The sequence below is a fragment of the Melanotaenia boesemani genome, chromosome 11 (genome assembly GCF_017639745.1).
Source record: "Melanotaenia boesemani isolate fMelBoe1 chromosome 11, fMelBoe1.pri, whole genome shotgun sequence".
NCBI classification, from domain to species: domain Eukaryota; kingdom Metazoa; phylum Chordata; class Actinopteri; order Atheriniformes; family Melanotaeniidae; genus Melanotaenia; species Melanotaenia boesemani.
In genome coordinates this window covers 30049527-30066619 of record NC_055692.1, presented here as the reverse complement: position 1 = coordinate 30066619, position 17093 = coordinate 30049527, and the positions used below count along the sequence as shown (strand labels likewise).

General features: G+C 43.5%; 1 protein-coding gene and 1 long non-coding RNA gene across 4 annotated transcripts; one reads left to right on the top strand and one right to left on the bottom strand.

The window, feature by feature from the left end:
• The first annotated feature begins 10909 nt into the window (after positions 1 to 10909).
• On the top strand, positions 10910 to 11810 carry LOC121648477. Of its 3 annotated transcripts, none has more exons than XR_006011983.1 (4): positions 10910 to 10995; positions 11114 to 11238; positions 11320 to 11451; positions 11702 to 11810. It is a non-coding gene; the product is annotated as an uncharacterized LOC121648477 (long non-coding RNA). The 3 variants fall into 3 exon arrangements; XR_006011984.1 differs by having other exon boundaries at positions 10950 to 11032; XR_006011985.1 differs by lacking the exon at positions 11114 to 11238 and having other exon boundaries at positions 10911 to 10951; positions 11364 to 11451.
• A 1565-nt stretch (positions 11811 to 13375) lies between these two features.
• LOC121649034 (transcription factor 7-like 1-C) lies at positions 13376 to 15247 on the bottom strand. The gene is made up of 7 exons (XM_041999565.1): positions 15149 to 15247; positions 14287 to 14348; positions 14126 to 14182; positions 13793 to 13943; positions 13599 to 13706; positions 13439 to 13493; positions 13376 to 13386 (listed from the first exon to the last, which is right to left on the bottom strand). Exons 3-7 carry the CDS (start codon positions 14179 to 14181, stop codon positions 13376 to 13378), a joined length of 381 nt encoding a protein of 126 aa, XP_041855499.1. The 5' UTR covers position 14182; positions 14287 to 14348; positions 15149 to 15247.
• Positions 15248 to 17093: the final 1846 nt, after the last annotated feature.

Genomic DNA, 17093 nt, shown 5'->3' with positions numbered 1-17093 from the left:
TCTGGATTTCAACATCTTTCTCTGTAGTTAGCCTGAGTCCACTGACTAACACATGTATTAGACGGGGAAATAAAAAATGACTTCATGCCGTTAATTAGGCAGGCTGTCCGATGAAACTACTATTTTAGAGCCTATGCTCTAAAATAGTAGTATTCTATAGTAGTAGAAAGTCATCCATGCATTCATTCATTACTGTAGTGGTCTTCTAACAGGAATTCCTAAAAAGAGCATTAAACATCTTCAGCTCATCCAGATGCTGCTGCTAGAGTTTTAACCAGGACTAAGAGATCTGAACACATCACACCAGTTTTAAAGTCTTTACACTGGCTTCCAGTCAGTCATAGAATAGATTTTAAAGCTCTTCTGATTGTTTATAAATCCCAGAACGGTTTAGGCCCAGAATCCATCTGTGATGTGTTCAGAGAATATAAACCTGCCAGAGCTCTTAGATCCAAAGACTCAGGTCAATTAGTCCAGACCAGAGTCCAGACCAAACATGGAGAAGCAGCTTTTAGCTGTTATGCTGTAAACAAGTGGAACAAACTGCCAGTAGAGATTAAAGTCTCACCAAATGTAGAAACTTTTAAGTCCAGGTTAAAAACGTCTCTTTTCTCATGTATGTATGAATTAAATCTGCACAGTATCTTTTAACTTCTCGCATTTAATGTTTTGAATGATTTTGTGTTTAAATGATTTTACTGTAATTCTTCTTTTATGCTTTAATGTTTTAGGTAAAACACTGAATTGTCTTTAACCTGAAAATGTGCTATACAAATAAACTTGGCTTGGCTTGCCTTGCCTTTGCTGGGTAGTAACAAGAATATGTCAGTAGATGTCACCATTCTACTATAAATCACTCAAAGAAATGTAGCTACCAGAGCTGTCTTTTCAGTGACGCAGTACCTCTACCTTTTGCGAGCAAGAGATCATACTTCTCCTGATGATAGGCAGCGTTTACAACACAGTCTGCTATATATATTATAAATATCCCCGAATTAAGATCACTAAGCATTTCATCTGTCCATTCAATAGACCTATTTAAGAAAATATCTTAACGTGGCTGACATGTATTGCGAGCAAACGAACTTTAATGTGCTGAACTGCTGTTTTATAGCAACATTTTAAATTCTCTGTTTAATTTCTTAAACGTGAGGAAAATGTATTAAAACATTTGTTAAGCATGCATTAATTCAGTTATGAAAAAAGATAACTAATTAAAACAGATTGTACATGTCTTGTAGGCTATATCTCAGTTTTGATATTATATACCTTCTAGATGTAATACCTTAATATTTAGGTAATTCTTTATTGTGTCTATTGAAGCTTTACTTCGAAGCCAGTTTGTTCGTGAAGCATTTGAACTGAACTTTGTAGTGTTCTGCATGGACAGGAAAGCTGCTGTTTCTTCTTGTGTATGAACTACAACACTGAAAAATATGACTGCCTTGGTTTGTACCCTAAAAGCTGAAGTAGACATTTATTGTTTTGAACTTTTCTTGTTCTCTTAAACTTGTGCAAAAATAAAGCTTTTCTGCTGTCAGATGCCACCCACCGCTGGACCGAAAAGGATTAAAATAAATCAGAGCAATGTAAATGTAACCACAGTTTGTGAGACTGAAAGGTTGTGTGTCTGAGATGGTGGTCAGCTGCACTGGAACACCACAAGGGACTGTACTTTCACCATTTCTATTCACGCTGTACACCTCAGACTTCCAGTACAACTCTGAGTTCTGTCATCTGCAGAAATACTCTGATGACTCAGCAGTTGTTGGGTGTATCAGTGATGGACAAGAAGCAGAGTACAGAGAACTGGTCGGTCAGTTTGTGAAATGGTGCGGTGACAATCATCTCATCTTGAATACCAAGAAAACAAAGGAGATGATTGTTGACTTCAGGAGGAACAAGAACACACATAGAAGTGTTTCCATCATGGGAGAGGAGGTGGAGGTGGTGGAGGAATACAAGTACCTTGGAGTTCAGCTGGACAACAGACTTGAGTGGAAAAGCAACACTGAGTACATTTACAAGAAAGGTCAGAGCAGACTCTACTTCTTAAGGAAGCTGAGATCTTTTAACGTCTGCACCAAAATGTTGCAAATGTTCTACAGGTCTGTTGTTGAAAGTGCAATCAGCTTTGCAGCAATCTGCTGGGGCAGCGGCATCAGAACCAGAGACTTGAAAAGAATTAACAAACTGATCAAGAAAGCCGGTTCTGTGCTTGGAGTAACTCTGGAGCCGCTGGAGTTGATCATCAAAAAAAGAATTCTGTACAAGCTGACGAGGATAATGGAAGATCCTTCACACCCTCTACACAACGCCGTGACGAAACAACAGAGTGTGTTCAGTGGGAGGCTTGTTCAAGTCCGATGCAAGACAGAGAGATACAGAAGATCCTTCCTTCCAGCAGCTATCAGGCTGAAGAACAAAGCCCTTAATTAATTAATGTGATTGTTTTACTTTACTAAAAAAAAAAAAAAAAAAATTACTACTACTACAATATTGAATTTCCCTTTGGGATTAATAAAGTATTTTTCATTCATTTTCATTCATTCATTCATTCATAATCAATCTTTTATAATGTTGTTACAAAATTTTTGTTGAGAACCACTGTAATAATCCTCAAAACGTTTGAGACATGTTTTTCCTTTCATATACATAATTTTAACAACACTTTCATTGGCGTAATATTGCTTCCAGTTAGTTGACTTCTAAACAACATCTGGAAACTACACATTTTGCAGTGACACATTTATCAAGTTAACGTACTAGATAAAGAAAGCTATATGTGTTTCGCATAGGCATTCCACACCTCCTAAGTCACCTTTATGATTTTATGTTTAAGTTTGGTCTTTTAGTATTTTATTAATTTTATTCAGAATATTGTGTATTGCACAGCACTTTGTATCAATTATTTTCTGTTGTCAAAGTGGTTTTGAAATAAAGTTCGATTGAACTGGATCCATACATGATAACTGAGGTATACATATATGGATTGGCAAAAACAATGTGACATTACTTGAAATGCAAACACTATAAATAGATGTGACTAATCACTTGAAAGGTTACCAGGCAGATCAAGATAGACTCTAGATGCTTGTAAACCTCCATTTGAGCGGATTATTAATCATTACATAATATACACGTCAAGTTGAATTTTTTTTTTAAGAAACTATCATCCTAAGTGCAACTCTGTTCCCGGCAGAGTCCAACTTTGTCTTGGCATGGCAATTTTTAGCTGCTGAAATTATCTGTAGAAGGGATCCGAGGATTCATCATTATCTTATACAGACATTATTAATTACCTGATTATTCCACACTTCACCCTTCAATTTGACACAAAATTAAGTTAATAAAACGAATTATTTTTTATATTAAAACTTCGCCGCTAACACTTTGAGATCCTGGTACGGCCCTCTGCCATTGGCCAATTGTCTTAATGTTGCAAGCTGATTGGTTCATCGCATATGTGTCGTCCAGCATTTGCCTGAGCAGAGTAGCGATCAAAATGTCATTGTTTTCAGAAAACAGTTATTAAACTTGAAACAACTACTTTATTTATACTTAACATACATTTAATACCATACCTAAAAAACGGCGTACTCTTGATTGGGATCAATCAACAACATGATAACGACGCTCGGCCCACGGGACGAAGTTATTCAGACGTTCATGGGGGGGCGACGTTATCCAGACGTTCATTGGGGGCGACGTTATCCAGACGTTCATTGGGGGGGCGACGTTATCCAGACGTTCATTGGGGGCGACGTTATCCAGACGTTCATTGGGGGGCGACGTTATCCAGGCGTTGGTGGGTGTAACCTTGCTAATCACACGCACACGTAACACGTCAGTCTCCTTAGGCAGGGAATCAGTGTCAGCTTTCACTCGCCATACGAGGAGTGTTTCCCCGTCAGGATCTGTTACCTCTACCCCGCCCGCAGGAAAAAAGGCGGAGTCAGTCGCGCATTCAGGGAAAGGCACATCTATGGGATAAGCTTTGTGCCACTGGGGAGCGAATCTGAATTCTTTATATTTGAATCTGAATATGCCTGTTTGAATAATTGCTTTAAAAAACTGAATCCAAATGACCATATTTGATATTGAATCTTTGTTTTTTTTATGTGTATTGTGGTAAAGTTGCAACTTTTGTATTTGAAAAATTCAGATCTGAAATTCAAATTCAGATCTGAAATTCAAACTTTTGTGCCACACATCCGGGACCTGACGTGAGGCAAAACTAGTCGATCGCAGATGGAGTAACGTCAGTTTTGTGCAGTTGTTCTCAACAGCTACTAGCAGAGGGTGGGGGCGGGGAGAGAGAGAGAAATGGAGAAATGCTAAGATCCAGGCCAGCCACTCGCTACAACGGCAATTACTGTTCCTGCAATGGCACTTGCCGTTTCTGTAGCGGTAGTTACCGTTTCCTCAACGGTCTCAGCGGACTTTTCACATTAGTGGTAACTCCTAATACAAGAAAAATATGCGTAGGTTTGCACAGATTAATCTGCACCTCAAGTGACGTACATACACCACGTAAGCTATAACGGGCCAGCTTTTTTTTGCATTGGTTTGGAAACATTTTAGTAGTATCGCGTATTGATGAAAAATAATGACACGTTTATTGTTAACACATAAAATATACTACATATATATGTGTATGTGTATATATATATATATATATATATATATATATATATATATATATATATATATATATATATATAGTAACTTTCCAGATCTGTTCCATTTTTATATTAAATAATCAATGCAATAACCATCATGTAGGCTGAAGATCAAGCCCCTTCATTGTACTTCTTTCTGCGACCTTCATATGCCAGAGGAGGGCGCAACCTTGGAAGATTAAGTCCGTTTTGTATTTGGGACATCATTTAGTTGTTTTGTGTGATGAAAACATGAATGGTCTGGGTAAATACTCGATTCTTATTTGGCTGTAGGGTGACCATATGGACACCTATAAAAGAAGTTCCGGTCAAATAGCCTTATTGTTGTAAATTGTTGTTTTAACGCTAGTTGGTAACCGTGGCAACAGAAACTCGCCGGGCTGCAGACACGCCAGATCACGTCTGTGACGGCGCATCGTCGTGAAAGCAGCTTGCAGGCTTATTGGGCTCCGTCAGTCCAGGAGAAACGAGAATGGAGCAACATTCTGTCGTCCTTCAAACACCACGGTGGACATGCCAGTATCTTTATGATATATTTATCATACACATTACCCTCCAATACCCTTGAACATTGAAAGTTATGTGCTTTACCATTCATTAAGAAGAGGGGACTTGATATGAGTCATAAACAAAAAGTTTATTTAAAAAAGTATTCAGTGTGAATTTTCACATCTTGCAACTTGTTTATGAAAGAAGGCGGCTATTTACAGTCACAAAAGGAGAGCAGAATTCACAAATCTGATAAGATATACATTTGTGTATATACATATAGCTTTGTAAACATGAACAAAAATGAAGAGATTAGCCTATTGCCTTAAAAATATTAACTATTAAAAACTAAGATTCTTTCAAAGCAGCAAAGTGATGGATGACTCTCATCGAAGTCATTCATGTTCCTGACAAGCTCCCTCTCCATGGAGCATGGCCAGAGCTTCTGATGTTCCTGGCCCAGTTGCAGACGCCATAGCTGACACCATATTTATAAATGTATCCCCTCAAATGGCTGATAATTAAATAAAAATCAAAATATTTTCTTAAAACAAATATCAAAAAGAACCTAAATTGAATTACCCAACGAAGCTGAATAATTACTATCAAGAGGTGAAAAGCTCCTACAGATATATTCTTAATACAAAATTTCTTTTACAAATAAGAACTATAATATTGACATAACATTAAACTCTATAACAGATTGTTTCCTCTGCAGGTGTGAAGTAACATCTCCTGCTTTACACACTTGTTTCCACCCAAATATAAAAAACAATTGATCACTTTCAGATTTTACAGCCACAGCAGAAACATTTAATCAGACAGATTTAAATGCATTAAAATCCCACAAAATGATGAACATCTCAGTTCTTAAGGTTTCTCTTTCATGATAACACTTGTGGAATGAGCAGAAATTTTTTAACAATTCAAATTCAGGAAGTTTCGTTTTATTAGAACAGTTTGAGCTTCAAGTCCAGTGAAGAAGTCCGTGTGAAGGAGCGCTCCCAGTCGGAGGAAGGATGGGGGATGTTGGTCCTGATTGTGGAGGTGGAGGAACAGAAGCAGGAATAATGGGATGCACAGTTGTGGAAGAATGGCTCTTCTTGATCTGCTGCCTGATCTGGATGTCTGTGAAGTCCAGCTGGGTCTGGAGGAAAATCCCAGTGAAGAACGACATGCATTCAAAAACCAAAGGTTTGTTTGGGTTGAGAATACTGGATCCATCTATTTTCTTTACCTTTTTAAAAACACATCTGACTCAGCACCTTCTTCATGATGGGCTCTGAGGAAGTGCTCTTCAGTTGACTCTGCATGGACTTGACCATCGTCTGCCCGATCACTGATGAACTTCCTGAAGTCGTCCTGAAATTAAACAAAGATGGAATCAACCAAAGAAGGACGGCAGTGTGTCGGTGGTTGAACAAATCAGTCAGTGAAAAGGTCACAGGAAGAGAAACGATCAGTTCAAAGAAAGGCTCATTTAAACAGGAACATTTCCCTCACATGAAGCTTTCTGTCATCAACACCTCCCTCAGCTGGAGATGGAGGAGGAGACTGCAGGAGGAGGTGAGGCTGGATGTTTCTGGAGGTGGATGGTAAAAGCAGCAGGTGGAGGTTGAAGGTGGATTTCTCTTCCTGGATGTGGATGCTTTGCAGGTTGACAGCAGAGACTGCAGGTGGAGCTTCATGTACAAAGACAGAAGATGATGGAGGCTGGAGCTGAAGAGAGGATGTAACCATGGAGACCATTCAGGTGGAGGTTCAGTCTGTAGAAGATGTGTTTTCAACAGTGTAAGTTAAAAAGTTCATGAAGAGATGGAGGTGGTTTTACTGAGGGTGGATGGTAGAGTCTGCAGGTGGAGGATAAAGGTGAATTTTACCTGGAGGGTGATGCCTGAAGGTGGAGGCTAAAGATGGATTTAGTTTCTTTCTTAATGCCAGAGGTTGCAGGTAGAGTTGGAAGGTGGATTTTTCTTCCTGGAGGTGGATGCTGTGCAGGTGGATGGCAGAGACTGCAGGTGGAGCTGTGTCATTTTAAACTGAAGACAATAAAGATCCTGAGTGTCCAAGCAGAAGGTGGAGGACTTTATCAGCCAGGCTGCAGGTACAGAGGAACATAAAAATACCTCAAGTTAATGGAGCTACATGGAAGATGAGATGGAGCTGAAGAGAGGATGTTACCATGGAGACGATTCAGGTGGCGGTTCAATCTGTAGATTTGTTTCTAACAGTGTAAGTTGGAAGATGGGCTGCATGGAGGTGTGGGGGTTAGCACTGTGGCCTCCCAGCAAGAAGGTTCCTGGTTCGAAGCTCGGCTGGAGCCTTTCTGTGTGGAGTGTGCATGTTGTCCCCGTGCTTGTGAGGCTTCTCTCCAGCTACTCTGGCTTCTGAGTGGTTGTTGTCTCTGTGTGTTGGCCCTGCGATGGACTGGTGACCTGTCCAAGGTGGACCCTGCCTCTTGTCTGGTAACTGCTGGGAGAGGCTCCAGCCCCCCCACCATGACCCTACAGTTGAATAAGCATGTACAGACAATGGATCACTTAAATTTTCTGAAGGTGGATGGCAGAGGATGTGGGTGGAGACTGAAGGTGAAATTTACCTGGAGGCTGGTGGCAGAAGGTGGAGGCTATAGGTGCGTTTCTGGAGATTCATCAAGGAGGTTAAAGATGGAGACTGTAACGGTTTGAGCTGGAAACCTGAAGGATTCGCTGAAGAAAAAAAAAAAAAAAAATTTGAATAATTAAATTACAAAAACTAAAGACCTTCTATCTTCTCTGAACATGAGGGACACGTCCTCTGTTTACCTTGAGTCTTTGACACAATGTCCTCCTCAGTCAGGATGTCTCAGGCACCGGGGAACCCCGGCACCGGGAAAAGAAAAGAGTATTGCACAGTTTACTCACATGGCACAGAAATGACTTGTTAAATATACAAAAGTTACCATGAAGAACATTTGATGTTGTGTGTCCATCACAAGGATGGAAGGTTGATTCTTACCTTTTGCACAGTTCTGTACAAAAGTCTGGAGCCACTCCAAAAAAACAAAAACAAAAAAAAAGAGGCAGAAAATAAGTTAAAAAGCAGCCAACGTCTAAGAAAAGCTCCAGACCTTCAGAAAGCCTGGACACCTGATTATAGAGGACAGTAGAAAAGTGACAGCTTTAAATGTTTCAGAAAAGTTGAACTTGTCTTAAGCAACAGAAACTCCTGCTCAAGACAAGGTCAACGTTGGAGATGGAAAGGACAGAAAAAGGAGTGGCTCAAGACTTTTGTACAGTACTGTGTTGGAAGAAGAAGGTGGTGGTTCCTGCAGGTGATCTTCTTCCAGATGATGGTGATGGTGGTGGCTGCAGATGGAGGCGGGAGGCCGGTGTTAAGCCGATGGTGGTGGCTGCAGGTCGAGACTGAAGAGACAAACTCACTAAAGAGAAAAAAAAAAAAAAATTAATAATTAAATTATAGAAACTAAAGACCTTCTATCTTCTCTGAACATGAGGGACACGTCCTCTGTTTACCTTGAGTCTTTGACACAATGTCCTCCTCAGTCAGGACGTCTCAGGCACCGGGGAACCCCCGGCACCGGGAAAAGAAAAGAGTATTGCACAGTTTACTCACGTGACACAGAAATGACTTGTTAAATATACAAAAGTTACCATGGAAGGTTGATTCTTACCTTTTGCACAGTTCTGTGCAAAAGTCTGGAGCCACTCCAAAAAAAAAAAAAGGAGGCAGAAAAAGGTCAGAAAACAAGCAGAGATTTACTGAAACACGTTGGCTGCTTTTTGTTCTCTTCTGTTAACATGATTCTACATTTCTTCAACAATGATTACATCCAGGCTCTGGGGAGGATTCATTCCTCCATCAGACCTGTTACCACTGATTTTCAGTCCAGTTCTGCCGTCATCTGGCATACCTCGGCCTTTTATCCCTGTTTCAGCTCCACTATTGGCTCTTTGCTGGATATCAGATGCTGTATAGTTTTGAACTGAGCACATGTTCAGATATGTGAACTTCTCCACTTGATTCTCAACTTGTCCAGTTTAGTTGAGGACACACTGTCCACCATGCTGGGACATGACGCAACTCAGCTTGTGTTTGGATGTTTTGTCCGTCGGGTGACGCGCCCCCTTCTGAAAGTGATGTTCGGTCCCTCCTGTCAGATCTGGAACAATATTCTTCCTCCTGTTCTTTCTGTGTTCTCTGTTTGTGTTGTTTCCAGAAATTTAGCCAATTTGATGAAGTTCAGTTTGAATAAAAACAGGTTTAAATGGCTTCCTTGATGTGGTTTTGTTAAGTTTTCCTCCATCTTCGACAGACAGTTTGTGATCCAGTAGGTGGTGTGAGTCAAAAACTAGATCCTGGTGTGGGGATGTCTGGTGATCTTCAGTGTTGTGGTTTCCATCGTCCTCAACGTGACCGCACAGTCCAAAACACTGATGTTTACCAGCAACCCAGACAGACCAGGACTCAGATTTTGACTTACTCCACCCACGAGAACACAAACTGTCCATCATCAGAACCTCACTCCACCAGGCTGAAAATGTTCCTACGAGGACGGAGGGAAAACTTCAGAAACAAAACCATATTAAGGAAGCACTTCAAACCCGTTAATCCAAACTGGACTTAAATTAAATCAGCTAAAAATTCTGGAAAGTCATCTTGAACAGAGAAAAGAGGACAGAAGGAAGAAAGTTGTCACCCCATAAGTGGCAGGAGTGTCTGAGTAACTCAGGATCTTCTCCGAACAAGACATCCTGGTTCATTTCAAACCTTCATCATCACTCTCAGACAGAAACTGCTTCACCAAGGACAAAACAGCCAAACAGCCGAGAATGTACAGCAATAAAACCACGTCTCAGCATGGTGGACAGGGTGTCCTCAACTAAACTGGACAAACTGAGAATGAAAGAAGAGGAGACGTTCACACCATCTGAACCAGTGACTTGGTGGATACCATACTGGGATATGCCAGGTTTTCAGCTGATAACTCTTTGGGAATCAAATTGTTGGGTCAAAATACTACTTTTCATGTCTGTCAAACATAAATAAAAAAGAAATCTAAACGAATAATAATAATATGTTTGTGGCAGACGGCTAACAAAGAGCCTATAGATCCAATTTAAAATGGGTTTCAAGTTTTCTGGTTGTGTCAACATGACACTGGTTCATCCTTTAAGTTAGGAGCCTTTATACACCTGAATGATTCAGAGGTCAGTGTTAAGAGGCAAACACACATAAATATGAACAAACAAACACATAAATAAAACAAACACATTCCTCTTAAATCATTCAGGTCCAAGAACTGGATTGAAAATAAGTTAAAAAGCAGCCAACGTCTAAGAAAAGCTCCAGACCTTCAGAAAGCCTGGACACCTGATTTTAGAGGACAGTAGAAAAGTGACAGCTTTAAATGTTTCAGGAAAGCTGAACTTGTCTTAAGCAACAGAAACTCCTGCTCAAGACAAGGTCAACGTTGGAGATGGAAAGGACAGAAAAAGGAGTGGCTCAAGACTTTTGTACAGTTCTGTGTTGGAAGAAGAAGGTGGTGGTTCCTGCAGGTGATCTTCTTCCAAATGATGGTGATGGTGATGGTGGTGCCTGCAGGTGGAGGCCGTAGGCCAATGTTCAGCCGATGGTGGTGGCTGCAGATGGAGGCCGGAGGCCAGTGTTGAGCCGATGGTGGTGGCTGCAGATGGAGGCCGGAGGCCGGTGTTGAGCCGATGGTGGTGGCTGCAGATGGAGGCCAGAGGCCGGTGTTGAGCCGATGATGGTGGCTGCAGGTGGGGCCGGGAGGCCGGTGTTCAGCCGATGGTGGTGGCTACAGGTGGAGGCCAGTGTTTAGCCGATGGTTGTGGCTACAGGTGGAGGCCAGTGTTCCGCCGATGGTGGTGGCTACAGGTGGAGGCGGGAGGCCAGTGTGCAGCCGATGGTGGTGGCTACAGATGGAGGCGGGAGGCTGGTGTTGAGCCGATGATGGTGGCTGCAGGTGGGGCCGGGAGGCCGGTGTTCAGCCGATGGTGGTGGCTACAGGTGGAGGCCAGTGTTTAGCCGATGGTTGTGGCTACAGGTGGAGGCCAGTGTTCCGCCGATGGTGGTGGCTACAGGTGGAGGCGGGAGGCCAGTGTGCAGCCGATGGTGGTGGCTACAGATGGAGGCGGGAGGCTGGTGTTTAGCCGATGGTGGTGGCAACAGGTGGAGGCGGGAGGCCGGTGTGCAGCCGATGGTGGTGGCTGCAGGTGGAGGCGGGAGGCCGGTGTGCAGCCGATGGTGGTGGCTGCAGGTGGAGGCGGGAGGCCAGTGTGCAGCTGATGGTGGTGGCTGCAGGTGGAGGCGGGAGACCGGTGTTCAGCCGATGGTGGTGGCTGCAGGTGGAGGCGGGAGGCCAGTGTGCAGCTGATGGTGATGGCTGCAGGTGGAGACTGGTGTTCAGCCGATGGTGGTGGCTGCAGGTGGAGGCCGGCGTTCAGCCGATGGTGGTGGCTGTAGGTGGAGGCGGGAGGCTGGTGTTCAGCCGATGGTGGTGGCTGTAGGTGGAGACTGGTGTTCAGCCGATGGCGGTGGCTGCAGGTGGAGGCCGGCGTTCAGCCAATGGTGGTGGCTGTAGGTGGAGGCGGGAGGCTGGTGTTCAGCCGATGGTGGTGGCTGTAGGTGGAGACAGGTGATCAGCCGATGGTGGTGGCTGCAGGTGGAGGCCGGTGTTAAGCCGATGGTGGTGGCTGCAGGTGGAGACGGGACGCTGGTGTTCAGCCGATGGTGGTGGCTGTAGGTGGAGGCGGGAGGCTGGTGTTCAGCCGATGGTGGTGGCTGTAGGTGGAGACAGGTGATCAGCCGATGGTGGTGGCTGCAGGTGGAGGCCGGTGTTCAGCCGATGGTGGTGGCTGCAGGTGGAGGCCGGTGTTCAGCCGATGGTGGTGGCTACAGGTGGAGGCGTGAGGTGGCTGCTCTGCAGGTGGTTGGTCCACACTGCACAGGGATGATATATAAAAAACAATTATGTAATTTTAAACTTCACAACTATTTACATGTACAAAGAAAACAACACAACATCAAACAACAAAATGAACTATATACAAAAGTTTAACATCATTTAAATGTTAAACTTGAAGTGGCTCTGATGTCATCTCAGTCTCCCAGAGCTTCTGGTCAACCCTCTGGGACCAAGCTGGAAGACGGCCACTCGTACGCCTACAAGAGAGAAGAAACATGAATAACATCATGATAATAAATAAATGACTCATTAGCTTTTTTCAAAGAGGTCAACTTTTAGTTTTGTCTCAAAAACAGAAAGTGTTTCAGCCTTTCGTCCCCAGACAGACAGAGAGCGGGCTGAAAACTTAAAAGTCCTGCCACCCATTTCTAGTTTCAGAAATTCTCGGTACCACAAGTCTGACGATCTTTTGGGAATGATGGGAAATAAGAAACAATCACATGTTTGAGATAAATGTCACAGAGAGCCAGTGTGGAGAGGCTAACTCAGGAGAAATGTGCTCTTTCTTGTCAGTAATCTGGCAGCAACATTTTGGATCAGCTGAAGGATTTTAAGGGAGTTGTTTGGGGATCCAGTTAAGATGGTGTTACAGTAGTCCAAACCAGATGAGATGAAATGTGTGGACCAGATTTTCAGCATCACTTCAGGACAGGATGCTTATTTTGATGATATAATGGAAATGAAGCTACTCTATAGATGTGTTTGATGTGAGAACTAAAAGACAAATCCCGGTCAAGAATGACTCCAAGCTTCCTGCCAGTAACAGTACTAACTGATCAACCATCTTTAAGGATTTTAGGGCCAAAAATTTCCATAAAATTCTGAATAGGTGGAGTCTGTCTGGGCTGAAGGTGGTGCACCAGTGGAGGACCCAACAGGATCAACCAGGAGGCGGGGCTTACCTCAGACATCAGAGGCAGGTGAGGGGGAAGGTGACCCCTGCAGACCCGTCTGGGGCTGAGAAGAGGAAGCTGCAATGCAGATACAGAAAAACACCATCAGCCTGCTGAACTACAAGAAGAGAAGCGGCTTCTGCACGGAGAGAGATTTTAATTCTAAGCCTGACTGTGACCTTCATCTTAAAGTCTAAATCAGCTGATTTCTCCTCCACGGTGCTAAACAATGTTCTGAAATCTTCAGTTTGTGTCTCTCTGTGGTTCAAAAACGATGCTCTAACAATCTGGGATCTAATCCAGTCAAATATGACTCAGTGTGGTCACATGTCACCTTGTTTTCATCACATGATCACATGCTGTGATCCACACAAGTCTTATGTTACCTCCAGAGCTGCTGGTAGCTGTGCCCCTCTGGCGCCTCCTCTTCCTCCTCTGGCCCTAAAAACACAGAAAAAGACACATTAGGTTTTTTCTCTGATATCCGATTATAGGAAATCAGCATCAGTGCAGTGAGGTGATCATGTCTGAGCACAGTGTACGTACATAGTTGTCCATGCTGGACCATTGGGGGTGTTGCAGTTCATGCTGGCGCCTCAACAAATTGGCCTCCTGGAAATACTTTCCCTGCTGCTCAGTAGACAAGGCCCTCCACTGTGGACACACCACAAAACACTGTCAGTCTCTCGGAACAGAAACCAGCATCAAGACGGGATTCTTAGCGGATCACATTTACTTACTCTCTCCCCCAAGATGGTGTTCACGGCCGCGCTGCCGGTGATGCCAAGCTCAGCCACCACAGCCGCCCTCTGCTCCTTCAAGAAGAGCAAGAAGGCGTTGGGTGGCTTCTTGATGTATGGCGGCTCCTCCTCATTCACGCGCTTTCTCTTCCTGCAGCCACAAAACAGAAGAAAAAACAGTCAGAGCAGAGCTCAGGTGTTTCCATGGTGACTTGTTTTTAAAAAAGTATTTTTAAGAGAAATATTGAGACAAAAAGGCAGAAACCTGATCCACTGACAGATCAGGAGTAAAGTGAAGACGATTTGGAGTGAAAGCATCCAGAGGAAACTTACTGTGAGCAGCAGGGGCTCGGGGTGGCTGCAGCGGGGCGGGCGTCGTGCACTGGCATCCTGCAGGGACACACACATTTTTTGCAGCAGGAAGACAGTGTGGACATACAAACAGAAGCTCAGCTGCTGATACTAAACATTGATCAGGATTCCTCTTTACTTACAGGTATTCTAAAGGGACCAGAAATCGGCCATCAGGGAGCTGAAAAACCTGCACAGCGCTGGCCTGCAGACACAAACACACAACAGATGTGAAACAACAAGCTGCTGTGGTGACATCTGCCCACCAGCTCACACATACAATAACACATTCTTCCGTTATAGGAAAGAGTTGGGAAACGGGACCATGTTCACCTGTTGACTTTAATCAGTTACAGCTGACCAGTTTTTATCATCAAAAATGTTTCATGTCATTCATCTTTAGAAAGAAATCTTCTGTTTATCTGAACATATTGTTGGTTTTGGAATTTTTTTCTGACTTCATTTGTTTATTAATTGGATGAACCTTAAAATCTTGAACCTTTAATTATTAACTGAACCAGGTTTTTTTATGGATAAAAGACTTGCTGTGGACCAACTATTTACTGGACTACTTTCACTGGACCCTTGCTGATGGAACAGGCGCATTTTTGTTGTATCATCTCCTACGGCTTCAAAGATAAACTGCTTTGGGGACTGGTCAGAGAAGGTGTTAAGTGAACCTTCAGATATGATTGTAGGCTGGAATGATATAGATCATTCACATCTCAGTAATCGTAGCTTTCCACTGGTACCAGCAGGTTAAGATCTTATTTCTCATGTTAAACACTTTGTTACATTAGAAATACACTAATTATCATTATTATTGTTATACTTTGAATACGGTCACTTCACGTCTTAAAAAGCAAATTGTATTTAATGATTTAGTTCTATGAATTCATCCTGAATTGCTCTGAAATCTTCATCATTGATCAGCGTCTTTAAGGACGAAGCAGAATAAACATCTGTCCGTTCCCTCCACTCTCACCTGTTCCTGTCAGAACCTACCTGGCTGGTCAGGTTAGCCGGATGCAGGAGGATGGGAGCAGGGTTAGCTGTACCCAAAACTGCAGGGAGAACAGGAGGAGCAGGAGGAGGTGGAGGAGGAGGAAGAGGAGGTAGGAGGGACATAAAAGAGGAAAGAGGAGAAGGAGGGGAGGAAGGATGAAGAGAAGAGGGACTAGAGATGAGAGGAGGAGAAGAGGGGGGAGAAGAGGGGGGAGGAGGAAGAGAAGAGGGACAAGAGAGACCGGGTGAGAGAGGAGAAGGAGAAGGAGGAGGAGGAGGAAGAGGAGGTAGGAGGGACATAAAAGAGGAAAGAGGAGAAGGAGGGGAGGAAGGATGAAGAGAAGAGGGACTAGAGATGAGAGGAGGAGAAGAGGGGGGAGAAGAGGGGGGAGGAGGAAGAGGAGAGGGACAAGAGAGACCGGGTGAGGGAGGAGAAGGAGAAGGAGGAGGAGGAGGAAGAGGAGGTAGGAGGGACATAAAAGAGGAAAGAGGAGAAGGAGGGGAGGAAGGATGAAGAGAAGAGGGGGGAGAAGAGGGGGGAGGAGGAAGAGGAGAGGGACAAGAGAGACTGGGTGAGGGAGGAGAAGGAGAAAGAGGAGGAAGAAGAGAAATAAAAGCGGAAAAAGGAGAGGGTGGAGAAGAATGATAAAGAGGAGAGGGAAAAGAGATAATAGGAGGAGAAGAGGGGGGAGTAGAGGGGGGAGGAGGAAGAGGAGAGGGACAAGAAAGAAGAGAAGGAGTCGGGGGAGGAAGAAGAAGAGAGGGACAAGGGAGAAGAGGAGGGGGAGAGGGGGGGGAAGAGAGGGGAGGATGAAGAGGAGAGGGACAAGAGAGAAGAGTAAAAGGAGGGGAAGGGGGAGGAGGAGAAAGAGGAGGAAGAGGAGTGGTAATAGAGAGGAGAGAAGTAGGAGGAGGAGAAGGGTTGAGAAGTTCAGAAAGGTAAAGAGAAAGAGGGCTTGTGTCCAGCACCTCCCCAGACGGTGTTCCGGTGAGGAGTTCCTGTAACACATGACGACATGTTGCTGCAGTTTAACGTCTCCCAGAAACCACAGAGCAGAAAACTAAAGCCTCTCAGACTCTCACTGAACATTAAATGACACCAAGACTGACTCTGCAGACGGAAACACATCACACAGCTGATGCATTTAAGGACTCGCTTCTTTAAAAACTACATCAACCGCCTGGACAAGGTCACTTCCACAGAAAAGAAGTTCAGCACAGAGGAACCAACTGACTTAACTTTTACATTCCCACAGAGCAAAATGTACAAATGCTGCACGTGATCACGTCACTCACACACATTCTGTCCTTGTACATGTCAAACCTTTATATTCTAAGCTGTGCAGCAGGCTTGGAAAGTAAACTGTCAACTCAAACATTCCTGTTCATATCAGGAACGTGTTTTGTTTAGGAAAAATGTCAGTTATTGGCTACATTATGACGTTAAAATAATTCATTTACTTCACCCTGAAGTAAATTAGTCACCTTCTAGGTGAATTTAAGAAGCCTGTAAAGCTTTTTAACCCACAGAGTTCTGCTGTCAGTGTTGGATTTTACCTCCTGTAAAATTACCTGTATTATTATTTGCTCACTGAAATCATTTAATTGGTCTACGTTTATGTGAAAGCAACATTTTAAATAATCAGCTGCAAACATGTATTCATCCAGTAAAAAAGTACTCAGCCTAAGACTGTAATCATGTCCGGTGTTAGTGTCTTTTATTGCTTCATACAGCATTAAAACGTATGAAAATTCACACTCACAAGTTTGCTTTGGCTTTTAGACAAAGTTTAGGCATATCTGATGTGTACTGATGGCTACAGTGCAGAGTACACACAAATATATTAAATGTACCGCCTGATTTCTGTCAGTATTTAGAAGACAAACTTCTACTTTCTCTCTGATCTGAATTATTGTTATTTGTAGAAAGTCTACAAGAATGTAG